At 35.3% G+C, this 18876-nt stretch overlaps 3 protein-coding genes and 1 non-coding gene across 5 annotated transcripts; 1 reads left to right on the top strand and 3 right to left on the bottom strand.

Moving 5' to 3' along the window:
* Nucleotides 1-1602: 1602 nt before the first annotated feature.
* LOC145616432 (cytochrome P450 736A117-like) lies at nt 1603-4629 on the bottom strand. The gene is made up of 2 exons (XM_081671146.1): nt 3603-4629; nt 1603-3479 (listed from the first exon to the last, which is right to left on the bottom strand). The coding sequence occupies exons 1-2, from the start codon at nt 4572-4574 to the stop codon at nt 2865-2867; spliced, it is 1587 nt and encodes a 528-aa protein (XP_081527272.1). The 5' UTR covers nt 4575-4629; the 3' UTR covers nt 1603-2864.
* A 1631-nt stretch (nt 4630-6260) lies between these two features.
* LOC145616434 (cytochrome P450 736A117-like) lies at nt 6261-9627 on the bottom strand. The gene is made up of 2 exons (XM_081671147.1): nt 8611-9627; nt 6261-8386 (listed from the first exon to the last, which is right to left on the bottom strand). The coding sequence occupies exons 1-2, from the start codon at nt 9550-9552 to the stop codon at nt 7775-7777; spliced, it is 1554 nt and encodes a 517-aa protein (XP_081527273.1). The 5' UTR covers nt 9553-9627; the 3' UTR covers nt 6261-7774.
* Nucleotides 9628-13574: 3947 nt separating this feature from the next.
* LOC145618611 (serine/threonine-protein kinase AFC2-like) lies at nt 13575-17251 on the top strand. Of its 2 annotated transcripts, XM_081673386.1 has the most exons (12): nt 13575-13786; nt 14426-14615; nt 14907-14933; nt 15017-15170; nt 15285-15333; nt 15426-15540; nt 15747-15838; nt 15987-16143; nt 16232-16296; nt 16389-16486; nt 16611-16713; nt 16817-17251. In XM_081673386.1, the coding sequence occupies exons 1-12, from the start codon at nt 13685-13687 to the stop codon at nt 16961-16963; spliced, it is 1299 nt and encodes a 432-aa protein (XP_081529512.1). In that variant the 5' UTR covers nt 13575-13684; the 3' UTR covers nt 16964-17251. The 2 variants fall into 2 exon arrangements, with proteins under 2 accessions (XP_081529512.1, XP_081529513.1); XM_081673387.1 differs by lacking the exon at nt 14426-14615 and having other exon boundaries at nt 13592-13786.
* A 1276-nt stretch (nt 17252-18527) lies between these two features.
* Nucleotides 18528-18599, bottom strand: TRNAQ-CUG (transfer RNA glutamine (anticodon CUG)). Its single transcript has one exon. It is a non-coding gene; the product is annotated as a tRNA-Gln (tRNA).
* Nucleotides 18600-18876: the final 277 nt, after the last annotated feature.

The following is an 18876-nucleotide window of genomic DNA, read 5'->3' on the forward strand; positions in this document are numbered from 1 at the left end:
TATAGTTCATATTTGACATATTTTTACCAAGTAATTAATTATATTACTTTAATATTGGTACTCCGTATTAACTAGTATTATCAACATTTTTTTGATTTATCAAATTTTAGTTTCATTTATGTTATTTTTATTTTATAGTTTCTCAAAAAAAAATATTTATTTTATGTTGGATCAAAATTTTCAAAATTTATACTTCCTATTTCCAAAGAGTGAAAAATGTAATAAAGGGTCTGGTTGTGATGTTAACTCGTTTTTTGAATGTAAAGGGTTTTTATAAAGAAGTTTATGCTCTTTATGTCTTTATTCGATTTCAATTGTCCTATGTGCTTGTAATTATTACAATTGTTGTTTTGTATTAATATTTGTAGCTTTTATTATAATAATGTTATGTGCATTTGTTCTCTACGTATATGCTTTTATCACATTAAATTACCAAAACATTCCCAGTTGCATTTAGAATTGCATGTAACCGAGTGTATATTCTAATTTGCAAAAAAAAAAATGACTCTTTATAATTAATTATATCAAATAACTTTTACAGGGAAAAAAAAAAAAAAAAACTATCTTAGGAGGTTTTTTTTTTTTTTTTGAAGTGTAAATTGTGGGGAATTTTTTTTTTGGTAATTTGTATTTAGCAAGGCTGTAATTAGAGGTAAAATAAAGTCTGTAGAGATTTTTAGAATTGAAGGTTTGGAGAGTTGTAATTGAAATTCAGAAAACTAACTCCTCTAATTGTTAAGTGTCCATGTTAGCCTAGTGTACTCAATTTATAATACTTCTATCATCTTTTTTATAATTGCAATTACGGTACTTGTTAAATTTGGAGCTAGTAACATCTTCTAACATGAAGCTAGCATATGTTGATGTTACTAGCAAGTTTATCTCATATAAGATCTCAAGTAGTGACTAGTGTGAGTAAATGAGCAATACTTGACAGGCTAAAGTCATATCACCTAATCAAAAATAATTACCTAAGTCCACTAGCTTATGCAGATAGGGAAGTAGGGTCGAATCCACAGGGAAACTAGTCTTTCTACTTCTAATTAATTAATATAGTCTAAATTATTAAAGTAACAAATATTTGTTGTGATTATAAATTATACTACGAAGATTATGAGTAAAGAGAATAATTAAGGAAGAAATCAATAATAATAAAGCCTAGGGCATAGGTTCACTAATAAACAATATTCCAGGGTAAAACACAATAATCAATCATCAATGCATTAATTAATCAGATCATAAAGGGCTTTCGCTACGTATTACAATCACAGAATTAATTTACCGGTATTAAATCTCATCTCTCGAATCTCGACCTAACCATTTATAAATTAATCTGCTTATTGAAACTAAGCCTAAACATCAATTCTCATCTCTCGAATCTCGAATCAATGTTGCTAAGCTCATACAATTAAACTTGGCCAAATCTAATTGCATAGCATTAAAACAATCAATAGGAAATCAATTAAGCATTAATAATCAACAATCATAGAATTACCCCCTTCATATTATTTATTAGATCCCCATAAACCCTAGAAGGAAGACTACTCAGACATAATTAAACCTAAGCAAAACATAATAATTAAACAAGACATGAAAGAAAAATAGAATGAATAAAATACTGAGATTAATTAAGAGAGAAATCGTACCAAGACGGCGGAATTGCAATAGAGTTGAGGAACAAGAAAGAAAATAAAAGTCTAGAGAGAGAAAGTTGAGTAGAGAGAAGGAAGAGAATAAAAACTAGAGTAAGAGAATTATGAAGAAGTCCTAATCTTGCCTAATAAAATTACATTAATACTAAGCAAGAATTATTCGCTAAAACAAAACTGAACGGAAAACACTAAACACCTAAAACTACACGCGCCCGGTCGGGCAAGGGGCCGCCCGACCGGGCCCGCCTTTTTCTTCCTCAAATGCCTTCTCGCGCCCGGTCGGGCAGTGGCTCGCCCGACCGGGCCCACCTCCTTTGCCTCAGATATCTTCTCGCGCCCGGTCGGGCGCGTGCTCCGGGCGCGGGACCCTTCAAGATGTTGCTCCGCCCCGCCCGGCCGGGCGCGCCTTTGGGCGGAGAACCTGGTCCGGGCCGCTTCTCTTGGGCCACCAAAACCTCGATTGGGCCTCTTTTCCTCGGCCCAATCCGAGTTTCCTCCTTGGATCTTCATACTCGAGCCTTTAATCACCGATTTGATCCCTCCAATCGGTCTTGGGCTATCGAACTGGGTCGCGGTCTTCCAATACTTGTAGATGCTCCTCGGAAAACCCGGGAAAATGCTCCAAGTACGCAAATTCCTACAAAACTCAAGCAAAACTACCAAAGCACTGGAAAACACAAATTAGTAATAAAAGTGGCTCGTAGGAGCCAAAAACACTACTAATTACGACCAAGGGACGGGGATAAATATATATATAAAATGAACACATCAATACTCACCCTATTCTTGCTTCTCTTCTCTGTTTACGTTCGTGCCCCATCTTTAGCAACTGTAATACATTGTTAAAATTTAGCATGTTACATAGTGTCTTCGTATTTCTACTAGGCACTCAGGGTGTTGTAAGGAAAAGTTGTCTTGCTTGTAGCTTGACGTGATGACGTCTTTACAATTAGAGAAATTGGAGAATGTTAATAGACTGATTTAGTGTAAGGAGAACCTGCAGGGGACATAAGATTTACTCCCTCCGCCCACAATTATGTGCAACAAAGGGGTATTATTTTTGAGATATAAAATATTCCATTGCACATAACTGTGGGCGGAGGGAGTATATGGTTTGTCTAGTTTACAATTTGTTAATTGTTACAGATGATATGAAAAGCTGCTAAATATTTTTTTTTTAAGCCAGTTAACTGACTGTTGCATATGGGCTGTCTATTGGTAAAGGTGTGGAGTAGCAACAGCAAGAAGAGGAGTTTTCTTGTGTGTAGTGAGACCAGGGCCTTCAGACATGTCAAACATTTTGCCATTGCCTCCTGCAGGCAACGTCCAGTTGAACTTATGAATAAGGTTTGCTAACACGAGCTCAATATTAGTTACTGCGAATGATATTCCTGGACAAATCCTTCTACCCCCTCCAAATGGAAGCAGCTCGAAATCTTGGCCTTTGTAGTCTAGAGAAGAATTCAAGAACCTCTCAGGACAGAACTCCTCAGGATCTTTCCACGTAAGAGGGTCTCTCTGGATTGCCCAAGCATTAACAAAAACAAGAGTCCTAGCAGCAATGTCATAACCATCGATTTTGATATCCTCGGTTGATTCACGAGGCACTAGTACCGGAACAGGTGGATGCAATCGTAGAGCCTCTTTGATCACCGCTTTCAAGTAAATCATCTTCTCTAGGTCATCTTCGATTATGTGATCTTTGTCTCCTGCAATTCCTCTTACCTCCTTTTGCAGTTCATCTTGTACCCTGGGATCACTTAAGATCTCTGCCATTGTCCATTCTAGCGCAGCGTAAGACGTATCAGTTCCTGCTGCAAATGCATCCTACATGAAACAATTTGGTGACAACATCTTAGAACCTCAAGACTACCATAATCTTGTTCACTTATTGTCTGTTTTTTGTTCGTATGAAAGAAGACACTCTAGTAGAGGGTCAAATGTACTTACCAGTATCATAGCTTTGATGCTATCTCTTTCAAGAGGAAAACCAGCTGAATTTTCCTTCTGAATTTCAAGTAAAACATCTACAAAATCCATACCTTGGTTCTCATTCTTACCACCATCACCAAAAGTTCCTGCTCGATTAAGTCGATCAGAGTGCTCGTGCTCTGTAAGTATCTCTTCCAGTATCATATCAAAGCCTTTTGCAGCTTTCTTCAATCTTTCATCTACACCATTAAGTCTATTCACCCAAGACAACCAGGGTATGAAATCCCCAACATTGAATATCCCTAACAGCTCCTCAAGCTCTTTTAAGACCACCTTAAAATCAACACCATTTTCCTTATTTCCACTGTATTTTCCTCCAAACGCAACCCTGCATATCACATCATTGGTGAACAACTCTAACATGTCGCTCAAATTCATAACTGAACCATTTTTTTGCTGAATTTTTTCCATTAACAAAGCTACTTCTTCCTCTCTGACACCCCTGAAAGACCGAACTCTTCTGCTGCTCAAAAGGTGAAGCACGAAAATACTCTTCTTCTGCCTCCAATGTTCTCCATAAGGGGCAGAAGCTACATCTTTGCAATTGTAAAGCAGCTTTTCATATGTGCTTGACTTAATTCTGCTAGAGACTGCAGCATCATGTGTTTTCATGATCTCTTTCGCTACCCTTGCAGACGAGACTACAAGTGTAGGTTTGCTCCCCAAATAGATCATCATAAGTTCACCATATCGCTCAGACAAGGATTGCAGAGAGCGGTGAGGGAGCATGCCTAGCTTGTGAAGATGTCCTAGAATCGGCAATCTTGGCGGAGATGGAGGTAAGTTTTTAGTTTTTGAAAAGAAGGTTGAGAGACATTTGTATAGGAAGAATAAGAACAAGAGAGAAGAGAGAAAGAATGAGATGGGATGCATGTAAATTGAGCTCAACATTTTCTTTACCATTTCTTGAGCACTGCATATATTCCTCATTTTCTGAAGGGCAATTTTTTTTTTTTTTTTTTCTGTGTGATGTTTTCTTAAGGATATACTTGGTCTTAAGTAGCCATAAATAGATAAAGATGGAAAATATCAATTTGGTATCCTGTTGCATGCTCTACATAATTGTTAGCAAACTATGTAATTTTGTCACATGTTTAAATTGACAGCACTCTATAAAACCTAATTCTACCCAGCTTTTTGGATACAAGTTGCGCTCTCCGTTTCAGAATAATTAGCATAGTTTGACTGTATTACTAAATCAAAATTATTATATAGTCATAAAATCATACTCCGTGGTACACTAATTTTTATTAGCATATTTGTACATTTATTAATGGTCAAACTTGTGTGTATACAAGTATGTCCGATTATTATTCTAAAACATAGACAGTAGTAGATTTCAAATCTTTTTCTTATTTAGTGGTAGTTATATGACTTATATCATGTAAGCTGATTGTAGCCACAACTTTTGGTTATTGCGGTGTATTATTATGTAAATCTTGTTATTTGTACATGTTCTCAGCAAAAAATGTTGTCGGCATTGACATCTTGACGACAACATCTTTGTGGTCACTATTTGTATTGTTGTGTTATGTCATATTGTGTAGTTTTTGATGATAAAGGAAAGTTGCTATTGCCATTGCATTGTAGCCTCTCCTCTGTTTGATATGTGTCCTTGTACAATCTCTCTATACGGTTTTCGTTCTTAGCCTGACTTATTTCCTGCTGCTCTGTTTGCTCAGGTCCCATCTTTGGCGACGTTGACATTCACCGATCTATCTCTTCTGCATAGCGTTTAAGCTGTTCTATCAAGACACAATGACTCAGAAAGGCTTATACAGCTTGTTATGTACAGTTTGGTACATAATAATAAATTGAGGTAACAAAAATTTAGTTTGTTTCTAATTTTGTATGGATTGTCTATTTGAATGTTCGTAGTAAAATATCTTCACCCTCAAGTATATGTTAAATTTCCCTAAAATTTCGCCTTCACTCGTCAATACCTTCTGAATAAGCATTACTCCCTCCACCCCCTAATAAAAGTTTCATCTAACCCAATTGTCTTGTTGTGCTGCTTTACAACAGGCATGTTAGTTTTGTTCACAATTTACACACGTTGAAGCTAGTTAAGTGTAACTATTGAGTAGTAGGAGGTCACAAGTGATCAATTAGTCAAAGCTAACTCCCTGTTTTAGAGGATTGTTCTTATGTATAGTGAGATCAGTGCGTTCAGACATGTCTAACATTTCAGCTTTGACTCCAGCAGACAACGCTCAAATGCTCAATTGAAGTTGTGCACAATGCTTGCTAACAAAAGCTCTCTATGAGCTACCCAATCGAACTTGATCTTCTACTATACTACTCAAAAGCTGAAGCACAGAACTCTTCGAGCATGTTTGGTATAGTGTTTCTAAGGGGTGGAAATAGAATCACTTAACCGTTCCCATCACGAAGTGTTCTGTATCGTATTAGAGGTAGGATAATCATTACCACCAATTTGCTACCCCTCAATCCTATGGTAACAAAATTGTTTCCCTTTTCAATCCTTACTTTATACTAGGGATTCCTTTCCTTAGGCATACCAAACAACACTTAACAAGTTAACATTACCCTTTCCTCATTTTATTTTTTTCTTTCTAATTCCTCTCCTATCAGATTCATACCAAATATGCACTTCATGTATTTCCAATATTCTGCGTTAAAGGAAGCAGTACGGTCCTTGTGGTAAACGTACGTCTGTTGGAGTTTGTCCTATATCTATTTTAAAGCAATAGTTTGTTCCTTGTGCTAAATGTACCTCTGTTGGAGATTAGAACATCGTGTGTTTTTATGACCTCTTTTGCTGCCTTTGCAGAAGATGCTGTAAAGTGTTTGGTTATCTAAATCCATGAGAAGTATTAAATTCCTAGTAGGAAATTTAGGTTTGATGAGTTTTTTGGTTTAGCATGCGCGAAATTGGGGAAATTGTTATTTAGCCTTTACGAATTTCATCTTGTGGCCAACCAAATACTAGTAATTTTTTTCACTGAAATGTAGGTTTGTTCCTCAAATAGATCAACATAAGCTCATGATAGTATGGTGAGGTTTGTGAAGATGTCCTTATTCAAAACTGTTTTACTGTTTATGAATATTGGATATTGCAATAATCTGATATTGAATATCTTCAATCCAATCCATGTAGCCCAAAGATACACATATGACCATGCTTAGAGGGTTATTGAGGAAAACCATAATTCTTGGATTGTATCACAAAGTATTAACATTTAATGCTATACAAATAAAGGCTTGTTTCCGTAAGTACTCCATCCATTCCATTAAAATTGTCCTAAATGATCATTTTTGTGAGATCTTTTCGGGTCAAATAGTGGGACCAAGGGAGTATAAAAAAATAAAATTGTTTCGGTCAATGGCTCAAAGCTAAACCATATTTTATCATGTATCAATGTATGGGATTGAGGAGACAGAATGAGAAGATTATGGTATTGCAATCTCATGAGTCATCAGTCTATGTTAATTGAATATAAATTTCATACTGCAACATTCACATGAAACTTTTGGTGCATAAAAGTCATCAACCCCCATGATACTGCAACAAATTTTGACTTGAACAACCAAATCTACAACACCTTAAATTCTTCCCCTTCTATCTCTCCTGTTAATATGTCATCAAAATTTGATTTGCTACATGTAATTTATGAACCAATGAATTGAACTACATTAGAAGTCACTCATATCAATAATTGTTTGTGGAAGTGAGCCTCTCCGCATGTTTTCTCACCTTACGGTAGGTTCTTTTAGCTAGCCTGAAACATTAACGTCCTGTTTGGTGTAGATCGAATAACTTGTTGAGGTAACGAGGATCAATTTGTCTAAAATTTAATATGGAATTTCTTATGTACATCAGTACATGTGAATTTCCATGTAATGCATCTTCACCCTCAAATATACGCTTACTGTTTATTAAATTTCAAGTGATAACAATACAGAACTACAATGACATAATCAAACTAGAGATACATTTATATTTGATTCCTTAAGTTTTCTAAACTTTGGACATATGCATATACAAAGTACTATTATACATTCAACTGTATAACTACGACTGTTGCAACCTGAAGGTGATTTAAAAGCAGCTATATTTGTAGTAGTAAGTAATAAGACTGATCCACTAAACTAACTCCCTCTTCATACTAGAAAACATGTGGAGTAGCAACAGCATGAAGAGGAGTCTTCCTATGTATAGTGAGCCCAGTACATTCAGACATATCAAGTGTTTCGGCTGTGACTCCAGCAGGCAATGCCCAATCGAACTTGTGCACGAGGTTTGCTAGCACAAGCTCGTTATTAGCTAACGCAAATGTCATTCCTGGGCACATCCTTCTGCCACCCCCAAATGGAATCAACTCGAAGTCCTGTCGTTTTAATTCTGTTGAAGAGTTCAAAAACCTTTCAGGACGAAACTCCTCTGGCTCTTCCCATGTAGCAGGGTCTCTCTGTACTGCCCAAGCATTAACAAAGACAAGAGTCCTGGCAGCAATGTCGTAACCATCTATCTTAACATCTTGGGTTGATTCTCGAGGAACTAATAACGGAATTGGTGGATACACCCGTAGAGTCTCCTTGATCACTGCTTTCAAGTACTTCATTTTCTCCAAATCTTCGTCAGCTATGTAGTCTTTGCTTCCACCAATTTCTCTTACCTCTTTTTGCACTTGTTCCATGATTCTAGGTTTCCTTAAGAGCTCTGTCATCGCCCATTCTAGCACCGTGTATGTCGTATCTGTTCCTGCTGCAAAGGCGTCCTGCATGAATTGCAGACAATAGTTTAGAACATAAAGAATTATTCTTGCATAGTCTTCCTTTTTTGTATATTTGGTGAAAGCTGTAATTTTAATTGATGATTGATGAGAACAAAGAAACTTTTGGTGATGCAAGTATAAGGAAATTAAAGAGGCATACCATAAGAAAACCTTCCTTGTAAATCAAAGAGACGAAAGTTGTTACATTAGGGGAGTATAAAACTTACCATTACCAAAGCTTTGATGCTCTCTCTTTCAAGAGGAAAACCGGTTGAATTGTCCTTCTGCACATGAAGTAAAACGTCGATAAAATCCTTTACTCCATTCTCATCATCATTATAATCTCCTGCTCGATTGAGTCGATCAGTGTGCTCTGTAAGTATCTCTTCCAATAACAAATCAAAAGTTTTTGCAACTCTCTCTGCTTTTGAATTCAAACCATTGAATCTATTCACCCAAGCCAACCAAGGTATAAAATCTCCAATATTAAAAGTCCCAAGCAACTCCACAAACTCCTTTAAGACCACCTTAAAATCAACACCGCCTTGCTGATGATTTTCGGTATCATATTTTTTACCAAATGCAACCCTGCATACCACATCATTCGTCAATCCCATAAACATCGCGCTCAAGTTCACAACTGATCCATTACTTTGCTGAATCTTCTCCATCAGCAGAGCGGTTTCTTCCTCTCGTATACCCTTAAAAGACCGAACTCTTCTATTACTCAAAAGTTGGAGCACAAATATACTCTTCATCTGCCTCCAATACTCTCCATAAGAGGAAGCAGCAACATCCCTGCTGTTATACAGCACCTTATCATTTATGCTAAACTTGCCTCGATTGGATATCGAAGCATCATGTGTTTTCATGATCTCTTTCGCTACCCTTGCAGACGAGACTACAAGGGTAGGTTTGCTCCCTAGGTAGATCAACATAAGCTCACCATATCGCTCAGACCAAGATTTGAGAGTACGGTGAGGGAGCTCACCTAGCTTAGGAAGGTGTCCTAGGATTGGTAGTTTTGGTGGAGATGGAGGTAAGTTATGAATTTTCGAAGAGGTTGTAGATAACCATTTGTATAGAAATAAAAGGAACAAGATCAAAGAAGGGAAAGAAAACGAGAAGGGATTCATGTAAAATGACTCGTTTAGTACTTTCTCTAACATTTTTACAACACTATATTGACAACGCTGGTTGGCTACTTCGACGATACACCACTAAACTCGAAGTGTTGTTACTCAAAATCAAGATACATACACAACTTCTTGACTTGTTGATTGAATTACGTAGTATTATAGTGCTATTTATAGGCTAGTTTTTGCTATAACATACATACAAACCGACTTATTAATGGTACATATGCCGTCTACCTTAGCACACCCAAATAAAGCTACAAATTTTCTTCATAGAATTTGCCATAAATTCTATGCTTGAAAGTCTATGATTGTGGCCGTTTGGGACACCCAAGAATCATTTAGTGTTGAACTCTTGCGTGTTCGATCTCCACGTTTCACATACGATAGGAAATTAAGTGTGAATACATCAAACATGGTATGACTCTAGGAGCTGAAGTGACCGCAAGTTCGGAACCAACAAGCGGACAACCCCCTTAAAAACAATATTTTGACTCGAAAGAGTGTAGAACTCTGCTGATTTAGTCACATTAAAAATTCCGACAATGAAACGGGTAATTCGTATGATACTTCAAACAACATTATCTCTTCTTCATTGCTATGTTAGTTGTTCGATTTTGACCTCAACAACCAAACTCCATCTGTTTGTCTTATTTTATCATCAGCATTAAAGATGTGTGATGAAATGATGAATCCTCATGCCGTCTATATAATTTACATCCGTTTGTGACTCTCAATACACTCAGGAGTAGAAGTGTGCATTTGGTGTAAGTGTCATATGTTATTTAAGATTATTAATTTTAAACGTAGTACAAGTACGTACTAATATCAAGCCGATTAAAAAAATTTATTAGGCTAAGTACAAGCTCGTGTTAGAAAAAGTCAACTACATAGTATGTTACAAAGTTGCAAGTATACAATGATTACCATGATAGGTGGATAAGTCCAATATTGTTAATGTTAGTCTTCTTTCATCTTTTTTTCACGTAGGATAATTATTATAGCTTACATAAGAGTCTCTTCTCTATTTCTCTTGACAATTGATTTGATTATACTCCACACCAAAATATGGATTTAGAAACCCAAAATAAAATACTTTTCTTATCCATTTATGATTCTCTATACAAGAAAAGTTATAATCTAATGTCTAAATTTAACTTTAAATTTCCATTAATATATAAGAAAAAACACAATTATGTGTAATATTGCATTTTAAATTTTTTTTTTTTTTTATTAGAAATATAACATACAATGATATACTAATATTCTACGTCAAAAAATCTCTTTGATTGTACATCTAATCGTCAATTGCAAATGTTGTCCCTTTTTTTTGGGCGGTGTTGGGCTCATGTGTGAGACTCATAATCTGGATAGGCAAATATATTGTCCTTGTCAAAAAAATTGATACTTCACATTATAGCAACCACAAATTTATGTCATTTTTATTATCAAAGTTGTTACTTAGTATTCGTGAATTTCATTTAATTTTTTGGACGGTTTAAACTTATCTTCATGCTATGATGCCTTCGATTTATGAGCACATATATAATCGCTATGGAGTATAAGTTTAGCTTAATTTCAACAATTAAGTTATCCACTTATCCTACCTCAATAATACTCGTTAACTAAATAAACTTTTCTTTCTTCCTTTGGTAGAACTTTGAGAGAAGATTGAGGGGAATTAACAAGAAAGAAATAGATAAATAAAGATTATAAAGTCATTCACTTCATTAGAATTAGGCAAAATTAGTGGAATCGCACCCTTAAAGGTGGGACTCCCGTATTAGTGCCTACGTATAAGGAATTTCTCAAACTGCCATATTGGTGTTAGTTAGGCAATATAAAATTCGTTAATTCCTACCCCTAATCTTATGACGTCTGCGTATCTTATTTCCTTCTTTTCTATCAAATAAAATATTACAATAGACAAAGGAAAAAAAAAATACTCTCAACCTCTCGTTGTATCCGATTAAATGTATTAGGGTTTGTTCACATTTACTGAACTGAATTGAATTGATAGGAGCTGATCTGAATTAATTGGAGCTGAACTAAACTGAACTAAACTGAGCTGAACTGAATATTTTATGAGAGAAAGAAATTAGAAGCTGAACTAAACTGAACTGAACAGATTGGAGCTGAACTGAACTAAGCTAATTGGAGCTGAACTGAAATTAAGTTGAAGTGAACAGGGCCTTAGTTTTATTTATGTACTATTCACAAACCAACCATAATTGGGATTGAGGGATAGCTCAAGTGTTTAAAGCTTTATTTCCGATTTTCAGGTGAATTTAGGATCGATTCTCATCACTCGCCTTTGTGGGTCTCTAACTACAAAAAAACAAAAAAATAAAAAACAAAAAAAATCGTATCAACCATAACTTTGACTTGATTTATACTATTATATAAACTACAAACATAATGTTCAATTCTTTACTAGATTAGTCACAATTAGGGCTGTTTATCGGTCCAACCGGACCGACCCGGATTGGACCGAAGTACCGAACACCAAAAATTAAAATTTTAAGAACCGATGACCGGACCGATTAAGTTAGGACCGAACCCGGACCGGACCGCTTTGGACCGATTTAAGTATTTTTTAGAAAGAATACTAAATTTTTAATAAAGTTAAAGAGAATACAAAAAAAGTATTGGAAAAACTATATTGTAATGTCATTTTTACGCCTTTTATTGTATGTTTAGTGCAAAAAAACTTATAAGTTAAAGTTTTCTAAGCTTATTAAGAATAATTTTAACCATTATTTAAGGTTTCACACATATTTTTAATAAAAAAATCAGTCGGTTTTAGACCGGACCAGACCGAAGACCGGAAAAATAAATTTCAAGACCCGAAGACCGGACCGAATTGGACCGATTAATTTGGTCCGGTGTGGTCCATTTTTTCGGTCTGGACTGATTTATGAACACCCCTAGTCACAATATAGCCTTATTAAACTTAAACAGCCTTATGAAAGCGATGAATAGCTTAGTTGGTTAAAGTTGTTCTCTCAATTTAAGTGGATCCTAGTATCCTTAACAGAATTGGCTTTTACGAATTATTGATCTGTACTTGAACTTATAAACTATTGTTACATCAGAATTCAGATGTCATTGTGGCTTTATCTACATCAAGTTTAAATTTATCTCATACACGTGGAATGCTTTGTAAATTAAACAACTTGAAAAATGAGTCACTTAATACCTTAGAAGAAGTTAACTATGGACACAGTAATTAACATGACTTCATTTTGACATAGACCCACCTGATCTTATCGAATTCACCTAAGTACTCAAATAGACACCTTTGAGTTCATTGTTTGTTCAGAAGAATGGAGATAGAGGAGAAATAAGACTGTACTTCCTCCGTTTTTTTAGTTGCATCACTTTCCTAAAAATGAAGTTTAAATTAGTTGCATCACTTTTTTTTAACTAATAAATTCATTCTATCTGTCTCCTACCACATGAGCCATATTTATTTTTTTTTCTCTCTACTTCAAAATTGTCTAAGAGCCTGTTCACTTCAACTTAAGTTCATTTCATTTCCTAATTTCCTCCTCTTATAAAATACTCAGTTCAGTTATGCTAAGTTCAGTAAACAGAACAGGCCCTAAATGTCCGTGAAACAAAAATAATGCAACTAAAAAGACGGAAGAAGTAGATATAACCTATTCTCATCTCATCAATTTAGTACAATACCTTACTCGTTTTAGACACGACCCGCTTAAGCACAAGATCCATTAGCCCAGCCCATGCTTCAAACGGGCCAAAAAAAAAGTTTCAATCCATAAGTCATTAATGACCTTAACTAGAGTTAGAATAACATTAGGAATATGCGAACCTAATTCCAACCCTAGTTGATAACACCTTTAATCACAATTTTCTAATCTCAATTATAAAAGCAACAACACAACGTGAAATACACAAAATCCAGAAAAAGTCAATCTTTTAAATCCAACAGTAATAAACCCATCCACGTGTACGCCCCCGATTTCGTCTCTCAACCGCCTTACCAATCTCATCGGATTCCCCTATAATCTTCATCTGTGTTAGGTTAGGGTTTTTTCTCACCTCAATTTTTCCCCCAATTCTCAACTTTCTCTCTCCTCAATTTCTCTATTTCTCTCTCTTCAATCGACTTTCTCTCTCATCGAAATCGAAGCTTTTTGCAATGGAAACTGAACGAGTTACCGAGTTTCCTATAACTCACCTGGATCGTCGTCCCAGAAAGCGTCCGCGTTTGGGATGGGATGTTGCTCCTCAAACTCCCAAGGTATACGATTTTTTCTTTTTTTGATTTTGATTTTATTGTTTTCGTTGTTCTTTGGGCTAGATCTGGTGAAATTTTATTCGAATTGTATGAACTTATTGATTTTATGTGTGATTTTAATCTGATTTTGATTTGGATCATTCTTGGTAGTTTATTGTATTGATTCAATTATATTTGTTCAGATCTGTTGTTTTATGCTTGTTTGATTCGCAAATTTCTGGTATAATTATGAAATTGAAGTTTTTTGGTACATGTTTTTTCAAGAATTCATATGATGTGTAGCTTTTGAAATCATGGATTGGTGGATTTTGTTGAATTTAAATTATATGCAAACGTTTTATTTTTCTTTGATGAACTTGAAAGAAAAGTAAAATTTCTGATTTTTATTTCATGCTTGAGGAGATCTTAATCAAATTAATGTTTTCTTATTGCAAATTGTTGATGGGGTCTGTTTAAAAGTGATAGCTAAGATTTATTATATTAATTTGGTTCTTTAATTTAATCTCAACTGTTATGAAAAATGATATATGGGATAAATATTTGAAGTAAAGTAATGAAACAAGAATACCCAGAAAATAAAAGATGATAGGGTTTTGTTTTTTTGTTAACTTGAGCGAAACATGGATGAATGGCTGTGTGTAGGCTCCGATAGGTATATTTTGTGGACAAGAGATTGGGAATGTTTCAAGCTTTGCACCGTCAGCTGCACTTTCGGAACATTCTAGTTCCCTGTTTAGCAAGGGAGTGGCAAGAAATGGTTCTCCCCCGTGGAGGGAAGATGACAAAGATGGACATTACATGTTTGAGCTTGGAGATGATTTAACTTCTCGCTGTAAATACACTCTCCATTGTTAAAACTGTTATTTTACTTTGTGTTACTGGTTTGCTTGTCCTAAGTAGATATGATGGTCATTCATCACTAATATTTAGTTACGAATTAATAAAGTTAAAGGTCGTATTCAATTTGGCTTTGAGTATTCCATACTTGGTGCTAATATTGATGCAACTTTAAAAACATTAGGCACTATAATTGGGAAATCAAAGCATTTGTAGACTAGTATAGCAGGGTGGTTCAGATTTATATTGGTACATGGTATTGATTGCTTCTTTTATGTCTTTTCAGATAAGGTCCACAGCAAAATGGGTGAAGGTATGTATAAATTGAAAGGTTTATTTATGAAGGTTAGTGCTCTTTGTGTTACGAAATCTTATGCGAATCACATTTGGCCTCAGGTACCTTTGGTAGGGTATTGGAGTGCTGGGATCGTGAGAAGAAAGAAATGGTGGCAATAAAGATTGTACGTGGCATTAAAAAGTACCGTGAGGCAGCAATGATTGAAATTGATGTTTTGCAACAGCTTGGTAAACATGATAAAGGAGGCAATCGGTGAGTTCTATTTCTGTTTTGCATTTGCACCTCTGTGCTTGCTGCCATTGATGGCACTGTCACAGAGGCTTTTTAAGTTTGACTGCAGTGGTTAAATTGTTTTGTTCCTTGCAGTTGTGTGCAATTACGGAACTGGTTTGACTATCGTAACCATATCTGTATTGTAAGTATATAGTTGATTTAGAATGGGTTTCCCCAATTACACATAAGTTTTGGGGTTAAGAAATCATTGGTGAATTGAAATGATCTTAACAGGTCTTTGAGAAGCTTGGACCAAGCTTATACGATTTCCTTTGCAAAAACAATTACCGCACCTTTCCCATTGATCATGTCCGTGAGATTGGAAGACAACTGTTGGAGTGTGTAGCATGTGTGTACTAAAATATATCTTCCCTTAGTTATACTGATTTTGTTGTTATCTTCCGGGCATCTAGTTCCTTAGGCACATCTTTGATTTCCCTTTCCCAAGATTATATATTTGTTATCTTCTCGGGGAAGACATCATAAGAAATCATTAACTGTCATGTCTGGGTTTTGTTTGGTTCATGACATTGAGCTTTTTGGAAAATGTTGCAGTTATGCATGACCTTCATCTTATACACACTGATTTGAAGCCTGAGAATGTGCTATTAGTCTCACCAGACTATGTTAAGGTCCCTGATTACAAGGTCTGGTTTCGGCACCTTTTGTGTTGCATTGGTTAACCTTTTGTGGTTCTGTTTTTATTGTATTGCATTTGATGTGATGTTTGGTACATGTTATATCTGCTGTCCTTGCACCTACTTGGTTCTTAATAATCTTTGACATTGAATGCAGGGTTCTTCTCGATCACCCAAGGATAGCTCATATTACAAGAGAGTGCCCAAGTCAAGTGCTATAAAAGTCATTGATTTTGGTAGCACTACCTATGAACGTGCAGATCAGAATTATATAGTGTCAACTCGACATTATAGGGCTCCTGAAGTTATTCTTGGTACAGTTCTTCTTACATTGTACTGAATGTTTTCCCCAATCCTGTGTGATTTTACTTGTGTTACTGAGATACTTTTTGAAACATGTAGGCCTTGGTTGGAGTTACCCATGTGATGTTTGGAGTGTTGGTTGTATCCTCGTGGAACTCTGTTCTGTAAGTCTGCCTTCTTGATGTTAATTATAGATCCTTTTTTTTTTTTTTTTTATGAAATATCTTGACCTTGTATGTCTTTTTTTTAATCATAGGGAGAAGCCTTGTTCCAGACACACGAAAATTTGGAACATCTTGCAATGATGGAAAGGGTGCTTGGTCCATTGCCACAGCATATGCTTAAGAGATTAGAGTAAGTACCAATCCTTTTGGGGAACAAATATAGTAGATGTGGGGTGGGGTACAATGGTAATGTGGGGCACAGTGGGTGATGTGTTTTACTCAAAAATATTTAACTTTGCATATTATATTGGCAGTCGGCATGCTGAGAAGTATGTTAGAAGAGGTAGATTGGACTGGCCAGAAGGTGCAGCTTCTCGGGAGAGTGTTAGGGCAGTTTCAAAGCTGCTACGACTCCAGGTATTAACATGTCGATTATTGCATGATGGCACTATGTTTTTGACCTGTTCTTCTCTTGTGATGTGTTTATCATATTGTTAATTTATGTTTGTTTCTGTTTCAGAACCTTGTAATGCAGCATGTGGATCATTCTGGTGGTGATTTCATACACCTTCTACAAGGTCTGCTTAGATACGATCCATTGGAGAGGCTCACAGCTCGTGAAGCTCTCCAACATCCATTCTTTTCTCGTGATAATCTCAGGCGGTGAAATGTACAAATCTGGTGCTATCTAGTTTAAAGAAGAGGGAACTTGTTATCCATCAAGAAAGTAGTGAAGATATACTTCTTGTGCCAACTCTTATATTCTAAAAATTGCCAAATGATGGATTACAAGTTCTGCTTGTGCTGGTCGAGTTTGTATTCTAACCTATCCTTAAGGCACAACATGTCTCAAAAGTGTATATACTTTTTTTGGTCACAGAGCTGTAAAGAGTATTGTTGTATTGATTTTCACTGGAGTTTGGTAGTTGAAATAAAGATTCCCTTAATATCTGCATTTTGTATCGCCCCCTATTTTAATTTTTAAATGTTCCATCTCATGGAGATCAAAGTTGATGTTAGTCTCTTCAGGCTCTTCTAGTATTTCTTCGATTGTTGTTAAAACGGCAAATTGTTTCTAATCAAAGCAGCTCTTGCAAAAGAGTATTCAACGGTTAACCCAACAAAATTAACAAAAATGAGTCAATATGCAGATGTTATCTTTGAACATTGGAAGGTCCTTTGTTGCAAACTTGCAATGTACATGCAACTATGAACTATGCAAAGATAGTTGAAAATTGCAGTATATGCTAGCTTTAGGTGCCCGAAAATTATTTGCTAGGTTGCTCAGAAGTAACTTTTGATTGGAGATGATTTTGTGAAAACGTATTCAAAGAATCTGTTTATCTAAGGTTCAAATCATAGTTACTACTTTTAGCTGCTACAATTGCAGTTGTTAATCGGATGTTCTACATGCTGTAATACAAATCAATCACTACGATAAAATTATGATAGTTTCGTCTAATGTGTGTTTTATGTAATCAAACTGTTCCTCAATGTCTTGTTGCTTTAAAATTAAGGAAGAGTAGGGCCCTAAGGCTCGTAACAATCAAGCTAGATAAGATCATAAGGATAAACTTAGCAATGGATATATTCTGTAATAAAAGTGCTTTAGTAGTTTTCGACCAAGCGTTTCATTGGGGAGCTTGAGATAAGCATAAATGTCAACCATGGTTGAAAGTTTTTGCTGTATATATTCCCTCACACAGTGCAAGTATGTTCATTGATTATGATTAACAAGTCGAGAATTGGTTAGTTTTATTCCAATCGCAACAATATTTACTCAAGCTCAAATTTGTCTAACGTTTAATTTTTTTTTAGGTTTTGTTAGAACAATATAAAATTAAATTATCTAAAATCCTATTACAAGCTCTAACCAAAAAATAAATCTTTGTAGCTTACAGCTTACAAGTATTATTATTACTTCAAAAACTATTATTTATTTATTACTACAAGAACATTTTCGAGTGATATGATTTGGTCATAATTAATTCTCGATAGTTGTTCATCCCTATTTTATATTTACAAATTATTAATATTCGATCAAAGTGGGGAATTTAGGATCTTTAGCCATAGTCCATGGAAATAAAAAGTCTTCTTGAAACTGCAATTTGATGTGTTTCATTATATTCTCTAGTAGAAAGGAAAAATATTAAATCAGCTCAGCTATACTTTGAAGCACAAAATTTCTCCAAAAAGCTATGCAAAAATAACAGCACAACTTTTAAAATATAAGGTTCTACCGAGATTTGAACTCGGGTTACTGGATTCAGAGTCCAATGTCCTGACCACTAGACCATAGAACCAATTTATGGTAAAATTTACCGCAGATATTTAAGAATAATTTACCTCGTATTATGCTCTCAATATTATTAGTAGAAGGGTTGTTACTTGTTAGTTTGTTACAGTGTTTAGGGAAGTACGAGTAGTTAGTATTGAAAACAACAAAAAAGAGTTTTATGTAAGTGAACAAGCTGGGCTCTTATTGTCTATTGACAAGCTACCCAATTATGTCCATAAGATTCAAATGGCTCAATTTATGCTTGAAAGGATGTTTATTGCATTGGTTCATTACTTCATTTG

The sequence above is a fragment of the Chenopodium album genome, chromosome 26, assembly GCF_948465745.1.
Source record: "Chenopodium album chromosome 26, dcCheAlbu1.1, whole genome shotgun sequence".
NCBI lineage: Eukaryota > Viridiplantae > Streptophyta > Magnoliopsida > Caryophyllales > Amaranthaceae > Chenopodium > Chenopodium album.

What these genes read in the sequence shown, in the direction of transcription:
- LOC145616432 (XM_081671146.1), bottom strand. Translation starts at nt 4,574, where the DNA reads ATGAGGAATATATGCAGTGCTCAAGAAATGGTAAAGAAAATGTTGAGC. An exon ending in GCATCAAAGCTATGATACTG is followed by an intron (nt 3,480 to 3,602) that starts GTAAGTACATTT and finishes TGTTTCATGTAG; the next exon opens with GATGCATTTGCAGCAGGAAC.
- LOC145616434 (XM_081671147.1), bottom strand. Translation starts at nt 9,552, where the DNA reads ATGTTAGAGAAAGTACTAAACGAGTCATTTTACATGAATCCCTTCTCG. An exon ending in GCATCAAAGCTTTGGTAATG is followed by an intron (nt 8,387 to 8,610) that starts GTAAGTTTTATA and finishes CAATTCATGCAG; the next exon opens with GACGCCTTTGCAGCAGGAAC.
- LOC145618611 (XM_081673386.1), top strand. Translation starts at nt 13,685, where the DNA reads ATGGAAACTGAACGAGTTACCGAGTTTCCTATAACTCACCTGGATCGT. An exon ending in TTGCTCCTCAAACTCCCAAG is followed by an intron (nt 13,787 to 14,425) that starts GTATACGATTTT and finishes GGCTGTGTGTAG; the next exon opens with GCTCCGATAGGTATATTTTG. An exon ending in CCACAGCAAAATGGGTGAAG is followed by an intron (nt 14,934 to 15,016) that starts GTATGTATAAAT and finishes ATTTGGCCTCAG; the next exon opens with GTACCTTTGGTAGGGTATTG.